Source organism: Centroberyx affinis, unplaced genomic scaffold (assembly GCF_046629955.1).
Source record: "Centroberyx affinis isolate AG114_WGS23_722 - 3 ecotype Tasmania unplaced genomic scaffold, CSIRO-AGI_Caff_v1 ptg003149l_1, whole genome shotgun sequence".
Lineage (NCBI taxonomy): Eukaryota > Metazoa > Chordata > Actinopteri > Beryciformes > Berycidae > Centroberyx > Centroberyx affinis.
In genome coordinates, this window is record NW_027281208.1 from 51,315 (window position 1) to 78,686 (window position 27,372).

The following is a 27,372-nucleotide window of genomic DNA, read 5'->3' on the forward strand; positions in this document are numbered from 1 at the left end:
AAACAAAATTACTGCTGTTAGCTGTGATGAGTGAGGAAAGAAAATGTCTAATGCCGGTTTGGTTTGAATGGGGAATTTTGCAAGTGATTCTAATCTCAGCACTCTTTAAGAAGGCTGTTTGGAGAAAAGTCAAAGGAGCGTGACAGGAAGTGATGTCGTTGGCTTCACAGCTTTTTCGGTCAGTCGGGATTGTTGTGGTGATGGCCGGAATTTTCTCTTAGTTTAGTACACAAGTCACTGTAAAGTTCAAAGTAGAGTCAGACCGATATATTAATTTGCCGATACTGGCTTTCTATTTTTAAAAAGTCGGGTATCGGCAAGTCAGTGTGGTCCACCTCTGATATGATGGAGGTTCCTCTCTGATCACAGCTAGTCAATATGTTTTTATTATTTTTATACCAAATGTCCGACCGGGGAAATCATTCCAGTGTGGTGTGGAGGATTTTACTTAACTGCTTTAAGAAACTGCTAACCCATCTAGAACGATTTCTATATTTTAGTATGGCTTTCAATGGAGAGTTTTAGTGTCCCATGATGGTCTAAATGAACAAAATTCTGGAGGAAACACTGAATACTTGTCATTTTTTGGCATGAGAATGGTGAAAGGATATTGAGCAGCGGCACAAAATATCGGCTATTGGCAGCTTCAATCCAAAAATATCAGTATCGGCCTTCAGAAACCCATACCGTTCAAACCGTAGCTCAAAGCTCATTGGTCGGTTTAAAGGTTGTTAAGTTTGGTCATTTAAAGATCAGAAAATGTTCTGGTCCATGGTGTTCAGATATATATATATATTTATCTCAGAGGTTAGTCTCGTCCCACGTCGGGTCGTTCAGGTTCTTCAGAACTCTCCTGATGATCCTCTCCAGCTCCTTCCTCGCCCGCTGCTCCTCCTCCAACGTCCTCCTCATCCTCTTGTTGTCCTGGAGGGACAGGAGAGAGAGAGAGAGAGAGAAGGATAAAGTGAGAGTGGAAGCGAGAGAAAGAAATAGGTTCGATGTGGATGGAAGTGATCAGTGATATGTTTTATCATCTTGGTTGCTGAAGGTCCTACAGAAACTACGTCTTTCTACTTCTGCCACTTTGATTTTTTCTCTTTACTGTAACTGGTAGCTGACGTTGATTTGAAGTTAAATTATCAAAAATTGATACTGGTGAATGGGGAAACTAGTGAGTCTGCTGTCTGTCTGATGGAGCAATTAATAGTAATGACAACAGCTGCATAAAATTGCCTTCTCCTCACCTGTTGACTACCATATACCTGTTGTCTATTTCAGGCCATGGACCCTCATTAGATAAGATTCTGTCCCTGAACCCCCATATGGAAATACTTTCGTTATTGATTTAGCATTGAATTGTACAACAATCCACACTGTAGGATCGGAGATAAGAGTGAGAGTGAAACCTACGATTGCAATAGTCATTCTCATACATACTCTAACTGGAATAACCTGCTGGAACGCAGTGGTGAGATGCATCATTCCCTCAGGTTTTGTCATCTGCAATCACTACGAAACCAAACTCCTCAACTGTATTCCTGAAATGTCCTTAATTTCTCATTATATAAACATTAATTATCCATTAAAAATAACATAGCTTTAAAAAAAAGTAGGGTTAGTATCATGGGTTTAAGGGATTAATTCATGGGTTGGTTCGTGGAGACACTAGAAATTAAGGGATTTGTTATGCCTATTGAATGGTTTACCGACCGTGACACATGGATGAACAAACAAAAGATACAGCGCCCCCTTTGGGCCATTCAGTGTAATGCTGAAAATGCTGGAACGCAGTGGTGAGATGCATCATGTTCCTGAGTTTTGCGAAAATCTGAAATATGCAAATGATGGACAGCCGAACGAACAAACATACAAAGAAATCATGGAAGATGACCGATTGATAGTCCTCCCCCAAATTTCATCACGGATGGACAATGAAGCAAGTTTTTTTTTTTTTTCTCCAAACCCTGCAAAGTGCGAAGAAGATTTCAATAGTAAACTGATGATACTAAGATGCCGAGTTTAATAATATAGCGAAGTAACCCCCAACTCACCTGTTTGAGTTCCTGGACTTCATCTTTTAGACTGTACACAGTGTCCACCAGACTCCTGGAGGGTGAGAACAGCTCTGCTTTAGTTCACCACATACCAAGATTTCATATATTCTCACTCACACACACACACACACACTGATCTCTCCTCTCTCACCTCTCCTCCACCACAGTCTGTCCGTTGCTCCTGGTCTCCTCCACTATGATCTTCTCCTCCTCTGGGAACAGCATGTGCACATCTTTCCTGCTAGAACCTGATTGGAAAAAAGACAACAATGTTATTAGGTTATTAAGCTCACGTCACACACAATGTGACAAGTGCTGACAGGCATACGGACACACATGCACGCTAACACGCTTAATCTGAATCTGCTCAATTGGTGAACATAGGATTCAAAGACTGTGATGTTTCAGAAGGGTTTGGATACTGTTAGAGTGTCTTACACCGGTTCCTAGCATACTACAAATGAGCAAATGTGAGACGATATTGCTTGGAAAATGTCTTGATGCAATTCGACCAGTATCGCTGAGGTACAAAACAGGAGCCAATCGGCATTCAGTGTGGGTGTAAACTTTATTCACTCTTTTTATGTCTTTCTATTTTTTTTTATGAAAATGAGTAATGAGTAATTAGAAAAACCTTTGCTAGTTTGTAAAACTTCATTATCATAATGTCAACTACTGCTCCAAAAATGAATATTTAATCAGTTCTGACAATTGTGCCAATTCTGACTTAATTTATAGCATAAAGTTATCCTACTAATCCTTTGACCAAATAGTACCTAACCTACAGGTTTATCAATTGTAGGGTTACTAAGTACAGGAATATAGGAAGTACCAGTCCAGTTTTTCACCAAGAGACAAGGTGAGCGGTTTTTGAGGCCAGAACAACACAGCTCGCTACGTTTGTCAGTGTGGAAGCTTCATTGAAACTACTGGCTGCTATTTACTTTGTGGTGCTGTTCTGCTTGTCCAGCTTTGTATGTATGCACTGAAACACACAGATACACTTTAAATGGGGGGTTTCGATTAAATATACTGTATATGTGGAGGTACACACAGAGCAACACGTTCACAGGGCTCTTTCATATGTGCTTACTATGGGGCAGGGCAGGAAACTTTTTGTCCACTGGTTCTAAAGTTTCCCTCAGTCACTTTCACTGTATTACCACTGGCGGCCATAGTGGAGGTCCACAGCTCTTGGGCAACAGAGGCTGTGAACATCTAATTGCAATGGGAACTGATAATTTCGCCACTGATACATCTGGTCGATTTTGTGTTTAGATGTCAGCTTGTTAGCTAGCTAACCATAGTATCTGGTCAGCTAACCATCACTATCATGCACACCTGATTTGCACACTAACGTATCCAGTAGAAGCTAGTGTTAGCTAGTATACACATAACATTAACATTGCATGCTTTGCTAAATTAGTGCCATGCCATTGTTCCGACGGCCCATTATTCTGAAACCCCAATAGTCCGAAAACTCCATGCCTGGCTCCATCCACAACCGTGGCTTCTGACAGCCTTGACCGTAAGCTTGCTCTAACCCTAACCTCAGTGACCCCATGCCTCAACCCACCCACCTCCGGGATAACGGGCTGTCGGACAAATGGGCTTTCGGTCCAATGGGTGGACATTTTTCAGACTATTGGGGTTTCGGAATAATGGGCCATCGGAACAATGGGCAGTCCACGCTAAATTAGCCTGCTAACTAGTTGGCTCGCTAACAAGGCCAAAAAAACAACTGAGTTGACTTCTCTAGTTCCCCTTTGGTCCTAGTAGAGACTAGGACCAAAGCAGGGGCTAGGGATAAAGACAAGACAGTTTACTGTGTCAATTTGGACACAAATCTACCTTATCAGACCTGTCACTTTTACTTGTGATGTTAATGAATCCTACACCCACACCACAGCAATCTTTTTAAGGCATCTCTCTTTTTCTTGCCATTATTTGCACACAGCCAATACTCCAGTGGACCTCCATGATGGTGCCAGGATACAAGGATTTGTGATGAAAAAGCATCTATATCCCACCAAGGAGTGGGTATACTGGGTGGGAGGGCAATACAGTAGGAGTCATTCTTATACAGGGTGGATAGTAAACTATGGAGTAGGTCGGGTCAGGGTGTACCCTCTGCTTGGACACCATTACCCATGCCACAGCAGTATACAGCACCCAAACATCAACTCTTGTAAGTTGGGAACCACTGGGTGCCTGATAAACTGTGGTGATGAACCCAAGACTGCTAAATGACAATCCAGTTTGCCACCATCTTTATACAGCTGGCTTATTAAAATAAAATGGCTAAAGGGCTTATGGATAGGGTTTGACCGATATGGATTGTTAAAGCCGATATTTTTGGAATTAAGCCAATATTTACAGAATATTTTGACCATTTTCATGCCACAATTCCAAAACATTTATTAGTATTACTTGTGTGGAATCTGATCAATATTTCGCATATGGGCCCAATATATCAATATATCGGTCTAACCCTAGGTGTAAGCTAGCTAGTTGGGGTAGTAGGTCTGGGGTTTGTGACTGCGATGTCTTACGAGAAACCGAGGCGGTCCTGTAACTATGGGCGGTCCAGATACTGTCATAATCCGAGTCCTCTGATTGGTCAGAACACGGTGGGTTGCCGGGGTGACCGGCGACGGTGAGGCTGGCGTCGGCGAGCACGTGGTTGTGCATGAGGTCAGTCCCTTGCCAGGCTGTACCATAAAGTAACCAGTAATAGGGGGGGGGAGTGGGGCAAACCATATTGAATGTTGGGAGAGGGTGGTGGGGTACAAACCATATTGAATAGGAGGAGGGGGTGTGGGACAAACCATATTGAACGTGTGGGGGTGACAATGAACAGCAAATTGTTTGAAAAATATGGGATTTAAACCAAATGGAACCAAACGCAACAGGAAAAAAGGGGATGTATGGGGTAAACCATATTGAAGTGGAGGACGAGAGTGGGAGAAACCATTCGGAATAAGAGAGGGGTGTATAGGACAAAGCATATTGAGTTGGAGTGGTGTAAGGGTTCACACGAGGAATGGGAGGAAGAGGTTAATGAAAAGCAATTTGACAATATTGCAAACAGGTTGAGAGGGGGGGAAGGTGGTTTTTAACGGATTTAAAAAAAAAAGGGACATGGCGAAGGATTTAACAAGAAAAAAAACAATGATTGAAGGAGGAGGAGGACAGAGGAACAAAGGGATTACAGAGGAGAGAGAAAGAGAAAACACTGTTAGAGCTGAAAGCAGAGAACAAACGGTGGTTAGCGGTAAGCTAGCTAGCACTGTGTGTGCGTGTGTCCATGCATGTGAAGATGTGTGTGTATTGTGTGTTCATATGTGTGTGTGTGTGTGTGTGTGTGTGTGTGTGTGTGTGTGTGTGTGTGTGTGTGTACTCACTGGAGTTGAGCGTCTGTCGTGTCTTGGCGCTGGTGCAGTAAGCTTCAATCACTTTCAGTATCTGAGCGTCCTCCTCGAGAGCTGCTGTGCCTGAGAGAGAGAGAGAGAGAGAGAAAGGGAGAAGAAAAGGAGGGATGGAGGATTAGATTGAGAGGAAGTTATGAAAAGAAGGAGGAATGGAAGTATTCAATTCCCCCTAAATGCTGCCAACAAGAGCTTTCAAGTGCTGTAACATGCCCTCTGGCAGCCATTTTGGAAGTCTACAACTCTTGGCAACAACATCTGAACAGCTTTTTGCAGTGCTACACTTAACACTTGGTCATCTGAAAAATATGGAATAGACATGGTTAACTTCATGAATTTGTATTGTAGTAAGTGGGAAGTCCGTACCTTCGTTTTTGAAGCCTAGTTTCAAATGCGCTCTACCTTGGGAATGACACAGACGTTTAATTTGTTATTTGGTTTATTAGCTAATGTTTTGGTTTTGTTTTGTTTTAGGTTTTTAGTTTTTTTTAGATTATTTTTAATGTGGCTGGAGCAGCATGTGAAGGTAAGCAAATGATGTTAACTTTTTCCTGTCAGGTAACGTTAAATCACAGAAAGATCTGTAACTGACTTATTTTAGCTAATCACATAGTTAGCTTACTGTTTGTCAATGCTCTGACATTGTACCAACATCTTTTAGCTTTTACTAGTAGTTAATAGCATAAAGATGAGTTGTTGTTACCCAATGTTACCCAACAGAATAAGCGTTAGTGAAGGTGATATTTGCATTTAAAGAGTAACTAAACCCCACCCCAAAGTAGCTAGCACCCTTTACTCAAAACACAACACGTCTTGAGGCTGCATTGCATTCTGGTCTACTGAGGCTACTGTTAGTGAAGAAATTGGTCTCTCTCCTCTTCTACGATGGATTTCTCCCTGTATGATTGTTGAACGTCTCTCGGTGCAAAATGGCGGCTCTGGAAAGAAGCCCTCGCTCTTTGATTCTGAGTGACACCAGAACCTGACATTTCCCGCTGATGTTTCAGATAGCTGAAAATCTTTCTCTTTCATCTTTCTCTGTTTTGAAATAGCGTTTAAATGTATTTTAGTTGGTTGTGTACGTACTCTTCCTCACAGTAAAGTCCTCTTCTGAAGGTTTCCTCTCCGGCTTCCTCTTAGGGAGCAGCTTCTTCATGTTCTTAGGACTCTTATTCATGTCCTGCAAACAAGGAGACAGAGAGATACAGTGTGTATGAATGTATCTCTACTTTACTAGAATAATATATTCCAATATAACAAGAGGGATAGAGAGAAAAACCATCTCTACTCATTTGAAGCATGCCGGTGTACCTCCTTGTAGCAGAGAGCAGCGGCGGGGCGGAGGGGAGGCGCGGGGCGAAGGCAGCTGAGGCTCCAGGGTTTGGGGGTGCTGGGCGGCTCCAGGGGCCCCCACATGGGGCCGTCCCGCTGGGCCGTCCCGTACGACGACGGGTGGGGAAGGGTGTGGTAGGCCGGCCCGCCGCTCCCCGCGCGCGACTCCGAGTGTCTGGAGGGAGTGAGGGGGTGGGAGGGCAACTGGGAGGAGGAGAAAGGAGGAGAGAGGGATGGAAGAGAGGAGAGAAATCCAAAGAAAGATGTGAGGAATACACACAGATCTGATATATGTAAATATGAAATGACTGATAGTAGAGATAGAGACTGACTAACTAATTCCTCAGAAAATAGGAGAACTTACCGTGTGACAGACAGACAGATGCTTGTGTGTGTGTGAGGCAGTAGTGTGTGTGTGTTTGGTAAGAAGATCCAGCCACTCCTGGAGGTCCTGCTGAGTGTTACATGCCACCTGCATCCGCTCACACTGGCCGCCTACAAAACACACACACACACACACACAAATATGTTCTATAAATATGTGTTTTTTCCAGTGTGTTTAAGTGTTTTAGGCGGATTTTTCCTTTAAGTAATAGGATCTAAATGCTGAAACTGATATAAAAGCTAAAATGATATAATAGAACTTTTCCAAAACGGTTACAAAGGCTTTACAAAGGAGTGTAAACGCAAGCATAAACAGCCAATAGGAATCCCCTTGTTTTTAATCTACAGCCAATAAGAACCTGCCTGTGGATCCCAGGCTGTGATGTGGTCCAATCTTAAAGTGAATTTTGAAACGAGCAGATAACAGGGTTCCTACACATTTTCAGTAAAAAAATTCCATACTTTTTCCAGACCTTGATTTGTTTTGAAGATTTTGTCTGGTGTTCAATATGATTTACGCAGATAGACATCTTGCCCCTGCTAACTAGGTCATATCACTGTATAGATGAAGATTGTTCTTCACAGCGACAGATATCAGAATATGTGAGATGATTGGCAGGGTTCCTACACGATTTCCATTTTAAAATTCCATATTTTTCCCAGACCCAGACTGGATTTGATTTTGGTGGGTATTTGATATAATGCATGCTGACAGCAGCTGGGTAATAAGAGCGTCCCTCTATCTGAACATTATTCTTCACATCAACAAAAACTGTGGACTCAAAGTGGCTCTACAACAACATAAAAGCTAGAATTATGTGTGTATCGGACCTGAACCGCAACATTTTCCATACTTTTCCAGACATTTTTTTCAAATTCCCAAACTATTCAAGACCTGGAAATGATCAAATTCATTTTTAATACTTTTCCAGACTTTCCAGACCTGCATAGGAACCCTGAGGTAACCAATGTAAAGATGCTAAAATCAGGGTGATGTGATGTTGTCTTTAATAATAGGACTCCATAAATGTGTGTAGATTGCTACATGAGACGGCTCACCGGATATTTCAAAAGCATTCCTGAGGTTTTCTCCATCTTCTATCCTGGAGATGAGCATTCCCGACAGCGGCACCCTCCCCTTCAGAAGGACACACAGAGAAATGCATAGTCACTGGGCCACAGGTCTAACAGGAAAACACTGGTCTAGAGCAGTGGTTCTCAACGTGGGGTCCGGGGACCACCAGTGGTCCTTGAGGGGGTTCCGGGGGGTCCCCAGCAAATTGATGAATTGTTAAACTTCACCATCATTTCATTTACAAGAAGTTAACACAATTAGAGAATGTAGAAGAATGACTGTTTTGATCATAGTTTCACGGTTATATCTGCCTACAATACAGATAGTCATGGAATTCTGGACAAAATCATATCTAATAAAAATATTCTCAGATTTGGGTCTGAGAGATCAAATCTCAACAAATGGGGGTCTGTGGCCTTAATTTGTACTAAATTAGGGGTCCTTGATATGAAAAAGGTTGAGAATCACTGGTCTAGAGAATAAGATCTGCATGTGTGTGTATGTGGTTAAATATGTTATGATAATGAGAATTGACAACAATGGACACACGCCCTGGCACATTTTCAATTCTTCTGTACATATAGTTCGTATAGGAGTTTTTGATAAGGTGGACAGCTAATAATGCATATTCTGCACATATGAAGGGTTTGGTGCAAAAATAAATGAGTATCATATGTCATTGGAAAGCTCTTGTTGAGCTGTATCTGATGGTAAAAAAGGACACTTTTGGAATTATAAACAGAATTAAGATAAAAGACTCAAGTGTCCAAGACTCAAAAAAAATTTGGTGCAAAAAAGGCCATAACTGCACTTTTTTATAGAATATTTGTTTTCTGAATCTCGAGTACAAATGCTTCCTATGTTATGTTTGTAGTAAAAAAAAGATGCAATAATTTTATCATCATCATTAAAGTGTCATTAATGTTAGAGTTACCTGGTAGATGAATCCACTCATCCTCGGGCTGGCAGAGAGCATGAGCAGAGTGTGAGGGAAGAGGAGGAGGTAGCGTTCGTTCGTCTCCTGAAACACAAAGAAAATACCTCTAATACATAATATCATATTCTTACCAAGAGTAGAACAAGGATCTGATCACCCAGGAGGGAAAGGGACTCTCAGTGTCCTGGTTTTGTTGTCAGGAGGTTCTGGTGGGTACCTGACAGCTCTGTGTGTGGATGATGGTCTGGGCCATGTGGAGGACAGGGCCGAGGGTTTTGATGTCATCGCCCTCCCAGTTTCTGATCGGCTCCGTTAGGATCTGCAACTCCAAGTCCTTCTTCTTCCTCACCTCCAGGCACTGGGACTGAAGACACACACACACACACACACACACACACACACACACACACACACACACACACACAGATGGACGCATGTACAGACACACAGATGCACAGAAACACGAAAAGACAGTAAGTAATATTCTTAGTGTTATTCCCAGTATTGTAAGTTTTATATTTTTTCTTAAACATAGTGAACTGAGATATAGGCTAATCAACTGTTGAGTATTAGCTGGTTATATATACAGGTAACTGCCAAAATAAAGAGTTAGTTTGAGTTCCCAGAATAGCTTTAGTGTCTTAGCATAGATTCTACAAGTATTTAAAACAGTCAGTCAGTCCGTCATGCAAGACTTCACTCCCCTTAAATCTATTCTTGTTTGTTTGGATGACAGTGATGGAACACATCAGGCTGCTCAAGAATCTCCCATAAGAGCATCATCATTTTCATGCTAATCAAACCATTCAGTGACTACTGGTGCCTTGTTGATGGGGTTATGGCCAACCTGTGTGTGTGTGTGTGTGTGTGTGTGTGTGTGTGTGTGTGTGTGCATGTTAATGTGTGTGTCTTACCGCAAGGCTTTTGAAGGCCGCCATGGAGGCATGGAGGTCTGCTCTGTCAGGGTGTTGGTCCTAAGACAAGGATTAAAAAAACAAAGTTCATTGCGTTTGTCAGAAAAAGGGGAAAAAAACGACGAACTAACTACTGACTATCACTATCAACATAGTGTATGCTAAAGTGTTAGCATGGAGCCTACTATCACTATCAACATAGTGTATGCTAAAGTGCTAGCATGGAACCTACTATCACTATCAACATTGTGTATGCTAAAGTGTTAGCATGGAGCCTACTATCACTATCAACATAGTGTATGCTAAAGTGTTAGCATGGAGCCTACTATCACTATCAACATAGTGTATGCTAAAGTGTTAGCATAGAGTCTACTGTCACTCGACATAGTGTATGCTAACGTGTTAGCATGGAGCCTAGTATCACTATCAACATAGTGTATGCTAAAGTGCTAGCATGGAGTCTACTATAACTCGACATAGTGTATGCTAAAGTGTTAGCATGGAGTCTACTGTCACTCGACATAGTGTATGCTAAAGTGTTAGCATGGAGTCTACTGTCACTCAACATAGTGTACGCTAACGTGTTAGCATGGAGCCAACTATCACTCATCATAGTGTATGCTAAAGCGTTAGCATGGAGCACCGGAGCCAATGATCTACTACAAATGGATGATTCTGGTGTCTATATTCTCATCACTTAACGATTAAGCTGACCAATGGGACAATCTCCCAAAAACTCACTCAGCGAGACACAGACAGGGATCAGGCCTCACCTCCATGTGTCTGTCCAGCTCTTTCAGCAGGGTCGGGTACCGGTCCAGTCTGGTGAACGCTTTACTGAGACCGGTGGTCAGGGTCAGGATGCCAGGACTGGACGCTCCCTTTGACTCCATGTACTCCCCCAGCTCCTCACTACAACACACACACACACACACACACACACAAAATTATTAAATGATGCCCAAACACATGGACACACAAGTTGATGCACTCATGCTCACAGATACATAAGCATTCAAACACAATTACACACACAAAAAACACACATAAATAAGAGCTTGGAAGGCGTGATGGCTTTTCTGGGAGTTTTTCATATATGTCTACACACACACACACACACACATACACAGTGATTTCCCTTACTGTACCTGTGTTGAGTGAGTACATTGACAGCAGAGGGGTGAGTGGAGCAGTAGGCCACATAGAGGGTCTTCATCTGGGGCATCAGATTCAGGAAGAACCCCCCGACTCTCTGCTGGGACTCGGGGAGCCTACGCACACACACACACACACACACACACACACACACTTAAACTTACACTGAAATCATTGTTCATGCAGACTGGATGACTACTGCAATTACTCATAAAGATAAAGCTTTGATTGGAGGATGATTAAGCGTCAGTTGGGTAGAGCAAGGTGTGGCACCCTCCATACCAAAGTCCAAATTTACCTGGTAGTTTTTCCTCAATGTAATAGAGAGGAAAGATCTAACAGAAATGTATTTGGAAGCTAGAATAAAATAATTGATACAGTCGATATTAATAGTTTTCATCGCAAATAATATTAGATGCAAGGTCTTTGCCATAGGGTTTAGTAGATTTTGTCTACAAATCCCTCTTTGCCTGTCCACTCTAAAAGGGTGACTGTGTTACTTCAGTCGACCACTAGGTGTCACTACTGCCACGTTAACTGCCTATATGAAGCTGCTGTCCCACCACAGGAGGGTCTGAGCTCCAGTTCCTCAGTCTGCTGGGTGGAAGTGTTTTAAGGTGGAGCTGGAGGATCTGTTGTTGGTTTCAACAGGATGTGACTATGAGCAGACTACTTCAGAAAGCCACATTTAAGGCTTTTAAGAGCTTTTTAATGCTACTTGGGATTGAATTTAAAAACCAAAATACAGAATTTCTGATTGAACATGACTAGTTTTGAAAGTATAAATGGGTAGAATAAGAAAAGGACAGCAGGAAAGTAATTGTTCTGTATCTAATAGTGACTGGTGAAAATATATGATACTAGTGCATCTAGACAAAAAAAAGAGAAGAAAAGAGGGGTGTACTGACTTGGTACGCTCCTCCAAGGACTGAACCAACATCTGCTGGAAGGTCGAGATCTCCTCCAGATTTCCCTGAATATGACTGATGTCAACACTGTTTAGTCTGAGAGGAGAGGAGAGGAGGAGAGGAGAGGAGAGGAAGAGGAGAGGAGAGGAGAGGAGAAGAGAGGAGAGGAGAGGAAAGAGAAAAGAGGAGAGGAGAGGAAAGAGAAAAGAGGAGACATCATTAGTAATTTAAAACCATGCTGGTCCCAACCCTTCACTCTCTCTCTCTCTCCTCTCTTTCTCCTTCTACTCTCCATGTATTTTTCATGCATGCATACTAATCAGTGGAGTACATACAGCAATATATGTAATATAGAATAAACCATATACATGTTCCACCAATGGATTTTTGTGTGGAATCTGATCAAAATGTCTCATTAGAATCAATTCAGGTTTCCATAGACAACCAGTGTATTGCTCAATTCTACAATAAATATGTAATCAATCAAACTGCATCATACCCATCATATCAGAGGTGAACAACAATATCTAGTATGTACATTATATGTCATGTGTGTGTGTTCTTCTATACTGTGCATCTTGGATATATTGTATATACATATATACAGAATATTGGTACAGATTCCATGGATATTTGATTCTCTAATGTGTGTAAATTGATCATATTAGAGCAAAACAATAAAAAGTTGATGATAAAAATCTATATATGTACTTGTCAGTGGGGTGAAGGGAGCGCAGGTACGAGGCCAGCAGACTCTGTAGTTCTCTGGAATATTCACTCTCTGTTTCCAGGATGTTCTGCAGGACCTGAGACACACACACACACACACACACACACACACACATTTCTGTTACTTAAACTGAATGATGTAGCGGTACATAAAAATGTTGGTAAGCCATGACCTCACAGCCACTGTTGACCTAGTGCTGAGGACCTCCAATATGGCCGCCGGAGGGTGTGTTACATCACAAAGCCACAAAGCCCTCTCTACATACACACACACACACACACACACACACACACACATACAGACAGAATAAGCCCAAAGCCTGCATCTTCTCCTTTTACATTCCTCTCTTTTTAAGGCTTTCTGGGAGAATCCATTAGAGAAACGAAGAGAAATAAACTTCTTTTTTTATTTATATCTTCTTTTTTCTTTTGACATTACTGGCTGGGAACAGTTTTGACTTCAGGCAGGGTGTGTGTGTGTGTGTGTGTGTGTGTGAGAGAGAGAGAGAGTGTGCATGTGCGTGTGTGACTCAGGTACCCCAACCGGTGATGGAATGCCTAGTGGGACTGTGGCAGCTTGTTGCATTATTAAGAGAGACACACACACACACACTCACACACGCACACACACAAACACACACACGCACCCCAGCAGCCAACCCTGGAGCAAGGCTGCCCCAGAAACCAGTGGAATGGAAGAAATAACCTACATTACAGCTGCTGCACTCACTCACACACACACACACACACACACACACACACACACACACAAACACAAACACACACACACACACTCAGTCGGACAAATGTTGACATGCTCGCACACACACACAGGAAATAATCTAATGCTATCGGGTCATTAATTGGAAGTGTGGATGAAAAATAATTGATTGTTGTAGCAGTCCAACTCAATCCACAGCACACACACACACACACACACACACACATTTGCACTATTTAACATGCAAGGACCCTCCATTAGCTAGATTCACCCGCTAATCCTTAACCTTAACCTTAAAGCTTTTTATGTAAAATACAGCTTATTATTCTAAATCAGTGGTTTTTAATCCTGGTCCTCAGGATCCAGAATCCTGCTAGTTTTCATTCTAGCCATCTAATCAGGGGCCATTTCACACCTGGGACACCAGGTGAATGTAATTAACTGCAATTAACTAGGTAATGACTGGGTAATGAAGTCCTCAAAATTCAAACAGTTGCCTCTCCCTGCCGCCAACATGCAAAGTTGCCCAATACAGCTTTAACTCTTTCCACAACATGCCTAATTCTGACTCCTATCCTAACCTAAACCTAATCTTAATTCTAACCCTGACTGTAAATCCGAGTCCTAACCCTAAACTAACCACTTGTGGAAGTGAGGACCGGCCAAAATGTCCTCACTTTGGAGGATCTTCTTCCTCTTTCCTTCCTTGTGAGGACATTTGGTCCTCAAAAGGATAGACGTAGAAGTCTAACACACACATACACACACACAGTGTCTCTGAAGAGTGTGATACTCACCACGTTGTAGTAGGTCTTACTGATGATAGTGGTGTCAAAACCTTTTGGGGGACTTTTCAGGGTGGCTGACTTGGGCTTGTCTGACGCTGACTTGTCTATAACAGAGAAAGAGGGAGAGAGCAGTTCAGAATACCAGTTTAAGGCTTTTTAAGACCCTTTTAATGCCACTTAAAGCAAAATATAAGATCAATTTCGCAACTGAAATCAACGTGAAACTTAAGACTTATCGACACACCAAGACACCACAACATGTTTAAGACTTCTAAAACTGAATTCAAGACAGGATGCATGGAAAGAGATATGAAGAGGGAGAAACACAGAGAGAAAAACATCAATACTACAAATTCCCTTTGGTTTTAACACATTTTCCTTTTGAAAACTGCACTTCTTTCAGACATTATTTGGGACTGGATTTTAACTTGGTGGACTTGGTGTTTAGTATGATGCATGCTGATAGTGACTGGGCAATATGACTGTCAACTGGGCCATATCCCTCTGTAGTTTAAGATTATTGTTCATAACAAATATCACGATGACAGTAGGTCTACAACTACATGAGTGTCTCAGTACAATAATACCATCAACATGGAAGTTGAATCATTGTTTCCCCCCATTCAATGAAAACAACCAGAGATTATGTCTCCCCACTTGCTTCTATTAAGTTCCAACATTTCCCAACCACAGCACTACAGCATCCTCATTACATTGATGTAGCACAACAATGAATGAAGACTTTGATGCAGTGATTCATTCATTTAGTCATGTCATTTCACTGTCCTAGTTATTATCATTTCAACATTATATAGCCGATAATAAGGCATGTTGTCCAATCCTGCCCTCCAATTAACTATTCTGCTTTACGGCCATTGAAATGTAATGCCTGAAGAGTAGCAAGAACAAGAAAAGGCAGCATTTTCTAGATAATGAGGTACTTTTTGGACCTATCTGATTGGCCGGAGAAAGCCTTCAAAAGCAGTGGAATAGAGAGCTTATTAAGGCTGAATCTGCTGTAATCAGGATGCCAAAGAGGACGAAAGGAGGCATTCTCTTCCTCCCTTTTCTTCTGAGCTTCTCTAGAAGGTTTTGGAGCCGACCGTTTGATTTCTACCAAATCCTGGAACTGGTTTCTGCAACTAGGAGCGGAAACAAAGAAGGGGCTCGAGCCTGCTATGCATCCCACAATTCTAAGCCTTTCGCGTGTAAGGGGGTTTCTTCTTCATGGAATGAGAAAGGAACACTGGAATGACTGGACATAATCCTGAGCTAAAAAATCAAAATCTCAATACCTGGGATTAATATCAGTGAAGAGGATGACAGACAAGTGCTGCCCCTAATTCAATGCCATTTAATTCACTGAAGTGGTTCAAAAACATCCACAGCCATCAAAATACTAAGACTAATGTCGACTCTACTAGTCATATGGATTTTCTGCCATTCCACTAGTATGACGGTCCTTGTTTTCTTCTCCAATCTCTGGGCCAGGAAGTTCCCTCCATACAGCAACTCCGGAACTTCCTGTCTTTGTCTGCTTGTGGAGCTTCCTTCCTCCCTTCCCCGCTCAGAAAGTTGCCAGCGACACAACTAACCACCGCAATCAACAGAACCGAGAATATATGAGTCTTGCGAACAGAGGGGGCAGCCATTACCAGGCTGAGGAACCCGTGGAGTCCAGTTTGGAGGTGAGAAATGCTACACCGGTGTCATCATGACGGCCTGAAAATTGCTGACAATTCTCTATCTCTATTTGCTCTCAGTTTGCATATATGATTTTTTTTATTGAGGTGGGCTTTTGCCTATTCATTTTGTTAGACGGAAACTAAGCATATTATAAGCTGTAAACCAAGCTAAGACTTTCACCGATGGCAATATAGTAGGCACACTCTGTTATAATATGATTCAAAGATAAATAGACCAGCCTACCTCTCAAAAGACATAGTACTGCTAGTGAGCTACTATGAAGAATGGACCTACAGGAAGTCTGTGTGTGTGTGTGTGTGTGCAGGTCTTGCTTATTGCATGGGAAAATCCCCCCTTATTTTTGGAAATTCATGTTGGAAGGGTATGGGTCTATTATAGTTTATATTTGCTTTAAGCCTGACCACAAGGAAATGAGTTTTGACTCCAGTGTTTATTGTATTGCAATTCAAATCGCAAGTGCAATATAATAATTTATTAGTCTTCATCATACAGCTGATAAGTGAAATAGGAGTTCTAGTTCAAAACCTAGCTGTTGCATTCTGAATTAGCTGCAGATGGGAATAGCCTTTCCAGTGCAGGCAAGAAAACCAAGAGTTATAGAAGTCAATCCAAAATTAAATGACATGGCATGAATAACTTTCTCTCTGTCAGAAAAAGATCTAATTTCAGAGATCCTTCTTAACTGACAGAAATTAGGTTATTACTGAACAACTCTTTGGACATGAGTTTGGACATTTTCTGGTAGCAAATGTGATATTATTTGCCAGGTTTCCAAGATTTTTTGAGATATCCAACACTTAATGTCTAGTAGACAATCATTAAGAGTGTGAAGAACGGGCGTAAGAGGTTCACAAGGGGCCCGGGTGCAAGAACTGCTATAGGGCCCCCCCTACCTCAGCACACCCCCTGCAACCTGCAACCCAACCTATCAATAATGAGTGCTAATTTAAGTTTGATGATTGAAACTGTATGTTGATGCAATTACAACAAACAAACCCATGATACGTAGCTTGAGACTGCAAGATAGTACGGATGCTTTACAAACTACACTTGTCAGTAATCCACACATGGGACTGTTCAACACCATCAGAGACCCTGTGCCAGTCAGCCTTGACCATATAACCTGCACAATCAATCACTTGGACCCAGGATCCCTAACTGGCACTAATAACTTCTACTCTTGACCTTTGACTCTTGACTATTGCACAGGGATACTATGTACCTCAGGAATATATCCATGGAACTATCCGTATTGCATTTATTTGCATTATCTCTATTGTCTCTATTGTTGTATATTATGTTCACTACCTTTATTCTAAGTTAGTAGCTATTTCCTTTATTTCTTTATTGCCTGTACTTGACATACTTTACTTCTTTGGTACTGTCCGTCAATTGCTGCTATGAACCTGAATTTCCCCATGGGGATCAATAAAGTGCCATCTTATCTCGTCTTATCTTACATCTGTATTCCAGGGAAGCCATTCTGTATTTAGAGGGCAAAAACCGCTGTGTATCATCAGGGCAGCAATACAAGGAAATATTATGTCTACTAAGCGGGAACATATCAAAAGAGAAAGGGGCCCAGCATGGAACCTTGAGGTACTCCACAAGCAAAAACCTGCTGAGAAACATAGAGAATTTCTCAAGGCAACAGTGCATGCTCATCTCACAGTTGGTGGACAGTACCAGTACAAAAACCTAAAAAAAAAAAAAAAAAAATCTGAATAATTTATCCCAAGTATAGGCCTAATGTTTATTATGCTTTCATAATAAGGATCCAATGGGACAAGGAACCAAACCAAATTATCTCCAGCCACCACTATTACAAACAATGACAGGGAAAATACTGATGCAAAACATAAAAAAAATAAAAATAAGAGTTCCACCCACCGCTTCCTTTAAGCTCCCGTACATAGTTGCTGGGGAACCACCCGGTCTTGCCGTTGATCGAGCCTTCCCACCAGCCGCCCTCCTCCTGCCGGCTCACGCTGATGATGTCACCCTTAGCGAAGGAGAGCTCGTCCTCATTGGTCTGCTGGAAGGGAAAGCGCGCTTTGACCAGCACACACCCGCTGCCCTCCGACATGTCCTGGGAAAGAGAGAGGAAAATAATACAACACTGAATCTTTTGGTGAAAATCCAACAACTGGCATATCTTGACAATTGCATAGCGTTGGTGTAAGTTTGTTTGTTGTTTGTTGTTGTTGTCGTTATGGTAACTCACCAGGCTGCGGTACTGAGGCTGCAGCAGTTTGGAGGAGCGGTGGTGAGTGTTGAGAGAATCAAACGACTTGATCCGCAATGATGAGGAGTGCTGCACACACACACTGTCCCCGCCAACACCTATATCTGGATAGAGTGATTCAATTAGTGCTGCACTTAAAGTACACTAAACTCATTAGCAGTCCACATAATACTAATAACTAACCTTTATTTATAGAGCACTTATCATAACAGACTTATAAAGTGCTTCACAAGAAATGTAAGCAATAAAATAATTACATACAGTAATAAAGCCTATATTTATAAAGCACTTATAAATGCAGAGTTGCAAAGTCTACAAGATAAATAAAAATGTAAGTAATAATATTAGAAAATTAAAGAAATTAACTAAAATAAATCAGGAAGACAAAAGAAATAAAAACAAATGCACAGAACAATTAAAACAGAATACAAATAAAATAAAACAGAAAAAAAAAAATGTAGGAAGAAATAAAATCCAGTACAAAAAAAGTGACCAATAAATAAATATAAATACATGCGGGCAAATGCATAGAATAATAAAAACAGAATACAAGCAAAAGCATGCCTAGAAACGCATTACACACAAACACACACACACACACACACACACACACACACACACACACACACAAAGCATTACCTTCAGTAGCTTTATTGAGGGCAACCAGGGAGTTGAGGACCTTGGAGAAGTTCAGTCCCTGAAGGAGATCATTGACCTCAAATGGCTAGAGAAGAAAATACAGTTTACACAGGAAAATAAATAAATAACAGGAAAAGAAATTCAGCTGAGAAAGCCAATAGAAGCATAGGGGGGTTTGGGGCAGAAGAATTCATGATAAATTCATTAAGTATGACATCAAGCTTCCATACACACACACTGTAGTGGTAAATAAAAAAAGAGGGTGAACTATGACTTCCAGTACGTGATCATAAGGCAAATCCTTTCCAATATGAACAAAAATCAATGATATTTTCAGAAAAGAGCGTTAATTATTGCTTTTGTTCATACAGCTTACATCAGTTTGATAATGCTTACTATGATGTATACTATGGATTCACATTATTAAGATTGAACTAAAGGGTACGCTGAGTTTCAGGGCCGTTAACCCTCCCCTGCATCCCTGCTCCCACTCCAGTCTGGTCCAGGATTACTCCAAGTCTGAGCTCCCCCCTCTTAATCCCCCCATCACACACACACACACACACACACACACACACACACCATCAAAATACCTCCCAAGCCCCTAATCTTGTGTATACCACACACTGGCTTCTGCAGTCTCAAGGCGTTACGGGCAGAAAGAGATCGTTTGAGCCTCAATGTGAAGGGCTTGAACTGGAGCGAGAAAGTCAACGGTGAAATATAACGTTTTGGGAACAGTTTTAAATGAAATATCACCACAATACATCCACACTAAATCCTAATTCTGCATTCCTTTACAGATTGAGTCTCTTTCATTTAATGACAAAACCACATAGTTTTTCCACAGTCTTCCATTTCCCCCAATACAGAACGACCACAAAGAATTATAAGAATCCACTAGGTTTGATTTACATAGGCTAATTAATAGTCAAAGCCAAAGTAGTTAATACACACTTCCACCTCTTTCACTGACACTGGGCCAAGATATGATATCAGATTTCCGCACACTGCTCCAATAGGAACATGCCAATACTGATTCTGCATTTGATACTGTTTTTATATGACGCATTTTAGACATTTAGCTGGTGCCCCTATCCATATCCCCAGTAGGGCTGAACGATTTTGAAAAAATATCTAATTGCGATTATTTTGACTGATATTGCAATTGCGATATGATTTGCGATATTAGAGGGAATGATAATTTTTTACATCATTATTCTCATTTTCACTGAAAAACATATTAAAATGATTATGGTGTGATTTTTGCGGGGATCTGTACCAAACAAAGATGTTTTCTTAAGTCTGTAGGATATGATGTGTAGGCCAGGACATCTCTGCAGCACCACAATATTTCATTTAAAATGGTATTTTGAGACACATTTCGCCTTTAACAAATATTGCGCCTCCTGCGATTTGAAAATTGCAGTAGGCCATATTGCGATTTCGATAAAATTTCAATTAATTGTTCAGCCCTAATTCCCAGGATAAACTAATGTATCAAAGGACTTCTCCAATACTGAAATCTGATATTAAGAACTACATCTAACATGTCAGAAAGAGAAGGGCCGAGCAATTTGATTCTTCACCTTCTCACTCATACAAGGATAAGATATGTCACTAATGGTGCAAAACTACATTTTATATGTAATCATATTGAATATTTTAGATTTAATCGGATTATTAAATATTCAATGAACTCTACAGGACCTTAATAATTGCAGCAACAACTTGTCTCGTCCTACACCAGTCTCTCCTCTACGGTGGCCTGTAATTTACATAAATAATAAAGCCACATTTTCGCAGCAGAGAGGAGTAAACTAGCTAATTAGAGCAGAGATCCAACAGAAACCTCTAGTGAAGAGGTGATGTATCATGATGCAAAGTACTGGAATAATGATGCTGCTTTGCCATTTGATATTTTGACTTGAGAACAAGGCCTTTGGGGAGATTTTGTTCCAAAACAGTGAGTATTGAATGGCAGAAATCTCAGCACCTGGTGAAGTAATCGTTGAGTCATTTATTGATCAGCAACTCTATCATCCCCCCACAGATATATTATGGTCAGTTTGTGCTATGGGACAGTCAAAATCGTACGTATTGCCCCTTTAACAGCTTCTGTTGTCCCTGTTTGTTTTTGCATGTTGTTTTAGTGTGCCATCTGAAGCTGCAGAGAAACACTTCAGTCATTCTCGGATGGGAAAGGGCACAGAACAGGGGAGGGATTGCCTGGCAGAGCTCTATCACTGAGAGCAGCATGGCTCTGATGGCTCCCACTGCTTCCTAACAGAATGCCAAACAGATTATTTTTGCCGAATGTTGCTTGGCAACAACATTTAGCTCCGCAAAGTCAAAAAATCAATAATTGGAGGCTGAGAATACTCCCTCGATGGGGCAACTTTTATATGGCCAAGGCTTTGGTGTGCATTACTTTGCGTGCCAATCAACTGCTCTCTCTAGAGATGATATAATAATGATATAATAATAGTTTTTTCTGTGAGGCTGGCAATTTCAAAAACAGTTTACATAGTTCTATAACTAAATAAATAAATAAATACATAACATAAACAAACCAAATCAATAAAGTAAAAACAAGACACCACATGATACAAAGATAAGAATACAGAGTAAAAACAATATAATAGTAAAAATAAAATGGCACTGATTATCCTCCATACATGGCATGGTCCTAATCAACTTCATTAAGTGGAGTAATGCTGCTACGTGTGTCTTATAATTCTGTGCATTTTAATGTGTCCTCTACAGCAGTGGTTCTCAACGAGGGGTCCGGGGACCACCAGGGGTCCTTGAGAGGATTCCAGGGGGTCCCCAGGCAAACTGATGAATTGTTAAACTTCACCATTATTTCATTTACAAGAAGTTAACACCATTAGAGAATGTAGAAGAATGACTGTTTTGATCATAGTTTCTCTGTTATCTCTCTACCTACAATACAGACAGTCATGGAATTCTGGACAAAATCATATCTAGCAATAAAAGATATTCTCAGATTTGGGTCTGAGAGACAAAATCTCATCAAATGGGGGTCCGTGGTTCTAATGTGGACTAAATTAGGGTCCTTGATATGAAAAAGGCTGAGAATCGCTGCTCTACACCAGCTTCCTAGGTTGTTTCGAGGTTCATCACTTAATCAATGAAGTGAAAACTATCCACTGCTAGTCTCAGCCTGGTCCTCTGCCTGTCCCATGTCTGTCTGGGTGAATTAGTGCGCTAACGTCACTCAGTCTGCTGGTAATGGAGGCCTTGGCTTCCAGCAGCACGCCTGACACGGCTCTAATCAACCTGATTGGAAAATCCACCGGCCCGCCTGACACGCTGAATTACACCCGCCCCGCCCCCTCTCCTCCCCTCCACTCTGTCATCCTCTCTCAATGTGTGGAAGAAACCCACCTAAACTCACTGTACCCACCTTTTGACTGACACATGCCATCCACCCACTATTAGCAGAATCCAGTGTGGGACCGTATGTAGGGCATCGCCGGGAAAAGAGCAAACGCGCTTTCTCGACTTTATTTATCCCCCAGATAAATAAAGTTGAAAACAAATAAAGAAAATAAAAAAAAGTCAACCTCCTCATTACCGGCTGAGCTTTCATGCGACATCAAAGCAGCTTTTCAAGTTGCAGCATGAAGCAACAAACCAGCCTCATTAAAAAGCCTGCAAGACTCCTCTGTTGCGTAATCTGCTCTTTTCTTTAATGATGATATGGCTTTTTCCATGGCCAAGATCAATAGTGTGTGTGTGTGTGTATATGTGTGGTGTCACTCTGTAACACTATCTACTCACTAACTCTCTCTTCACACCCACTGTGACAGGCTATAACCTGACGTGACCCAGCACACACACACACACAGATATGGGTTTTTGAAGGCTGATACCGATCGTAATATTTTTGGATTCAAACTGCCAGTAGTTGATATTCGTGCTTATGTAAAAAATCTTTACATTAGACCATTTTCTCTCTGACCCAAATCTGAGAATATTTTTATTGTTAGATATGATTATGCCCAGAATTCCATGACTATCTGTATTGTAGGTAGAGAGATAACAGTGAAACTATGATCAAAATAGTCATTCTTCTACATTCTCTAATTGTGTTAACTTCTTGTAAATTGAAGTTGAACAGTTCATCAATTTGCTGGGGACCCCCTGGAACGCCCTCAAGGACCACTGGTGGTCCTCAGACCCCACGTTGAGAACCGCTGCCCTAGAACTGTGTTCTTGTCAGGGTGGAAAAGCCTCTGAAACAGCATTTAGACCATCATGGGACTCTAAAACTCTCCACTGAAACCCAGGATGATAACGAAAATAATCATCAGTATCATCAGCATATACATTCATGCTCCCCATAGACAACCAATGTAGTATTGATTACTTCTATAATAAATATGTAATCAGTCAAACTGCATCATATCCATCATATCAGAGGTGAACCACACTGACTGGACCGGATCTGATTCATAACTAAAGGACAATATTGGCCTCATATATCAGTCTAACCCTAACTATTATTCACAGTTATGTTGACATATCAGACCAGCATGCCGATGCTCATCTCTGCTTCTTGTTTCCATAACTAGAAATGAACCATAAACCATCCTGGGTGGCATTCACGCAGCCATAATCCGTTTATACCTACAGTTATGAAAATATATTACATACAGCAGCTGTAGGCAAGCTTTTCCTGTTATCAGTACGTTCAACATTCAAATAATATGAGTTCTTGCTCTTCCTGTGTTTGCTTTATGGTTTGTGGTTTATGGCTTTAAATGCAGGGATGTAGTGGAGGGTAAAGCCACCTAAACCCAGTCTACCATCTTTTTAGACTCATCAATCTTCATAACATAAATTCATAATATGCAGCATAGTAAGTAGTACCAAACTGATTAATGTTATATGTGTTTATGGTATATGGGGAAAATAATGCTTTTCTGAAAATGTAAATGATTTGTGTTTGTTTGCCTTATGATGATCATTGACTGGAGGTCAGAGTTCAACCTACTTTTTATTTACCATCACATCACCGCTTAGATCGATAGTGAGAGTTATTGATAATTATTGAGTTATTGATTAATAACCCAACTATTCACTCACAGTGAGTCTATAATATTGCAATATAGATTAGCTATTAATAATAGCAATAAACTTTGTAAATATAAAGCACTTTAAAAACAAAGAGTTTACAAATTGCTTTAACGATCAAATAAAAGCAAACATTAAACTCATCAAATGAATTAAAACCAGTAAAAACAAAAAGACACTAATAGTACTAACGCTAATAGTAAACAATAATAGTAAAGTAAGACAGCAGTTCCAATAATAACATGACTTATCAGTTTCATTAATGTATCATTTCATTGTAAATGTTGTCACCATTCATAACAGAAACCACCTTGCTAGTCTGCTGAGAAATACTGTAATTGTGTCATTAATGCTCATTAGTACTGAGGTAGTAAACAATATAACAGCAAAAACACAGGATAATCATCACAGACAAGCAAGTATATAAGTTTCAAGAGGTGACATGAAAGATGAAGTAGTGAGATGATGAGTTCAGCAATCTTTTATCCGGTCGTTATAATGTGGAAAGGTGTATTAGTAGCCTATATTATATTAGCCTATGTTAACTCACCTCCACGCTGAAAGCCCCGCAGCCTTTAATGAACTCGGTAATGTTCCTCTGACACTCGCTGTCGCTCCTCGGCTCCTGGAAAAACTACAGACAAAAAAACGCTGTAGTGGCTGCAGATACGGTTCCCTTCTTAAAATATTGATATGTTGTTGGTAAACTGGATAAACTGGATTTTTCCGTATGACAAATCTTATTCCAGGCGTTGCTCGTGCACTTGCCACTTGCTGCTGCCTGCCAGTTTCAAGTTTGCCAGGATAAAACACGAAATTCCCGGTCATAACTTTCAAAATAAAATAGATTGCAGAATTGGCGCTTCATTACCATAAGTGACATATTTTACGCTTTTATTTTGAAGGTAAAAATCGGCTCACTCTCGGTCATGTTGTGGCTAACTCTGGCTAGCTTGACGCAGTTCTCCGAGCCACAATCTCTCTGGGAAATTGGATTAGCAAAAGGAGGAAATGACGTTTGTAGCCTCACGGTCCGGCGTGTGTGTGTGTGTGTGTGTGTGTGTGTGTGTGTGTGTGTGTGTGTGTGTGTGTGTGAGAGAGAGAGTGTGTGTGTGTGTGTGTGTGAGAGAGAGAGAGAGAGAGAGAGAGAGAGAGAGAGAGAGAGAGAGAGAGAGAGAGTCCCTTCTGCTACTGTAAGTTTGATACAGCAGGTGTGACTATAGCATTAGCATTAGCTTTGCTACATAGCACTAGATGCTAAATATTAGCATTATAGTAGTAGTAGTAGGCTACTATTACTGTATCATTAGTATAATTACAGTATTAGTAGGCTATTACAACAGCATTCATAGTATTATTATAGAATTAGTACTATTACAGTAGTATTCGTACCACTAGTAGCCTACTACAGTAGTATTAGTTATAGTAGTAGCCTATTAGTGGCATTACAGTAGCATTGCAATAGTATTTGCAGCCTATTATTAGCCTACATATTAGTAGTATGTGTAGAACTATAGTAGTATTAATGCAGCCTAGTATGTAGGTAGTATTACAGCAGTATTACAGTAGTAGGCTATTAGTAATATTACAGTAGTCTTACAATAGCATTACTATTCCTGAATTTCCCCAAGTGGATTAATAGAGTGTTATCTTATCTTATCTTATCTATTTGTAGTATTAATATTGTTAGCAGTATTACAGCAGTATTTCAGTAGTATTAGTAGTATTACAGTAGTATTCATAGTATTAATAGTGTCATCAGTATTACAGCAGTATTAAAGTAGTATTAGTAGTATTACAGTAGTATTCATAGTATTAATAGTGTCATCAGTATTACAGCAGTATTAAAGTAGTATTAGTAGTATTACAGTAGTATTCATAGTATTAATAGTGTTATCAGTATTACAGCAGTATTAAAGTAGTATTAGTAGTATTACAGCAGCATTCATAGAAACAGCAGTGTTTAGTAGTAAGGCTGCCTGCTCTTAAATGGGAGCCACTGCTCTCACAGTTTGTTTATGTGAATCACAAACCGTTGAAGTGAATTCAGTCATCAGAACATTAAGCAGCAGGTCCAGTACTGTAGTGAAACCACACAGGGAAACATGAGGTGTAGAAATCTAATCCAACTGTTGCAAACAGTCTGTGTCTCTCATGGGACAGAGACTGTTTTAGTCTGTGGCCTTTGGCTGTGTGATTTAAAATGAGAACAAATCAATATGCGGCACACACACACACACACACACACAGTAGCCTACAATGGCTGTGACCGGATATCCCACACGGGATAGCCTAATAGTCTAAGCCTGTTCAGTCCTTTTGATCATTAAGTCAACCAACATTTTATCATGAAAGCGTCAAAATAAATTCATTTTCCATCTTACTTATGCATTACATTTTGAATGAGAACAAAAACAAAAGCCTCATATACCAACAGGTAATATCCTAATAGGTCAGCTTACCAAAAATATCCTCAGTAATCAGCTTTTTACTAATGTAATTGGTTTTTTTTGTTGTTGTTTTTTTGTATTTATTGTGGCTGTGATTTTTTATTAGATTTATTAGATTTTTTATTGTAACTTTTTTCTGGGTTTTTTTTGTCATTTGTATTTATTGGGACTCTTAAAATGGATGGACTCTTTACTTACATCTTTACTTATTTAACCATTTTTTCTTCTAGAATCATATTTTTTATGTTTGTTTTTTCTTTCAGGCTTGCCAAAATCATAGATTATTGGGGGGGGGGCGATACGGCTGTTAGAACATCTTTAATTATATAACCATTTTCTTTTTCTCCCGGAATCCTGTATATAGGCTATTCCTTTTTAACAATGGTTTTTTTTTAGGTCACAAAACATTAGGCTATGAAATATTTAACCAACCTTTTTTTTTTCTTCCAGAATCCTATTACTAATGTTTTAGGGCTGCTAAAACATCCCTTTCTTTCTTCCAGACTTCCTGTATTTCTCCCTGCACTTACTTTGTCCACCGTCCCGGGTCGCAGCCGCTCCAGCAGCCGGCACAGCACCGCTCCATCCTGCAGGGACGCCTGGAGGAAAGCCTCCGGATCCGAGATGCTTTTCTTCGGAGACTCCAGCACCCCCAGCGTGATGAGCCACGTTACCGTCTGCTCGGCCGAATTCATGCCTGGGTCTGTAACCTCATAGGATAATAACAGCAGCAGCAGTAGCACTTGTTCTCAGTCTGTATCCTACTTCTGATGCGTCCCGCCCGCCGCCTGGTTTTAACATTA

The 27,372-nt window shown here is 40.7% G+C and overlaps 1 protein-coding gene across 4 annotated transcripts; it reads right to left on the bottom strand.

Annotated features, from left to right (window-relative positions):
- Positions 1–27,264, bottom strand: LOC139659590 (rho guanine nucleotide exchange factor 7-like). 4 transcript variants are annotated; one of them, XM_071537903.1, is made up of 22 exons: positions 27,100–27,264; positions 24,670–24,753; positions 19,017–19,101; positions 18,357–18,481; positions 18,023–18,221; positions 14,435–14,529; positions 12,899–12,993; positions 12,188–12,283; positions 11,273–11,395; positions 10,898–11,036; positions 10,125–10,184; positions 9,428–9,574; positions 9,208–9,294; positions 8,258–8,336; positions 7,179–7,309; positions 6,794–7,018; positions 6,569–6,662; positions 5,459–5,548; positions 4,594–4,765; positions 2,206–2,292; positions 2,052–2,106; positions 1–924 (listed from the first exon to the last, which is right to left on the bottom strand). In XM_071537903.1, the coding sequence occupies exons 1-22, from the start codon at positions 27,262–27,264 to the stop codon at positions 802–804; spliced, it is 2,556 nt and encodes an 851-aa protein (XP_071394004.1). In that variant the 3' UTR covers positions 1–801. The 4 variants fall into 4 exon arrangements, with proteins under 4 accessions (XP_071394004.1, XP_071394003.1, XP_071394006.1 ...); XM_071537902.1 differs by having other exon boundaries at positions 18,023–18,196; positions 18,323–18,481; XM_071537905.1 differs by lacking the exon at positions 4,594–4,765 and having other exon boundaries at positions 2,206–2,295; positions 5,455–5,548.
- Positions 27,265–27,372: the final 108 nt, after the last annotated feature.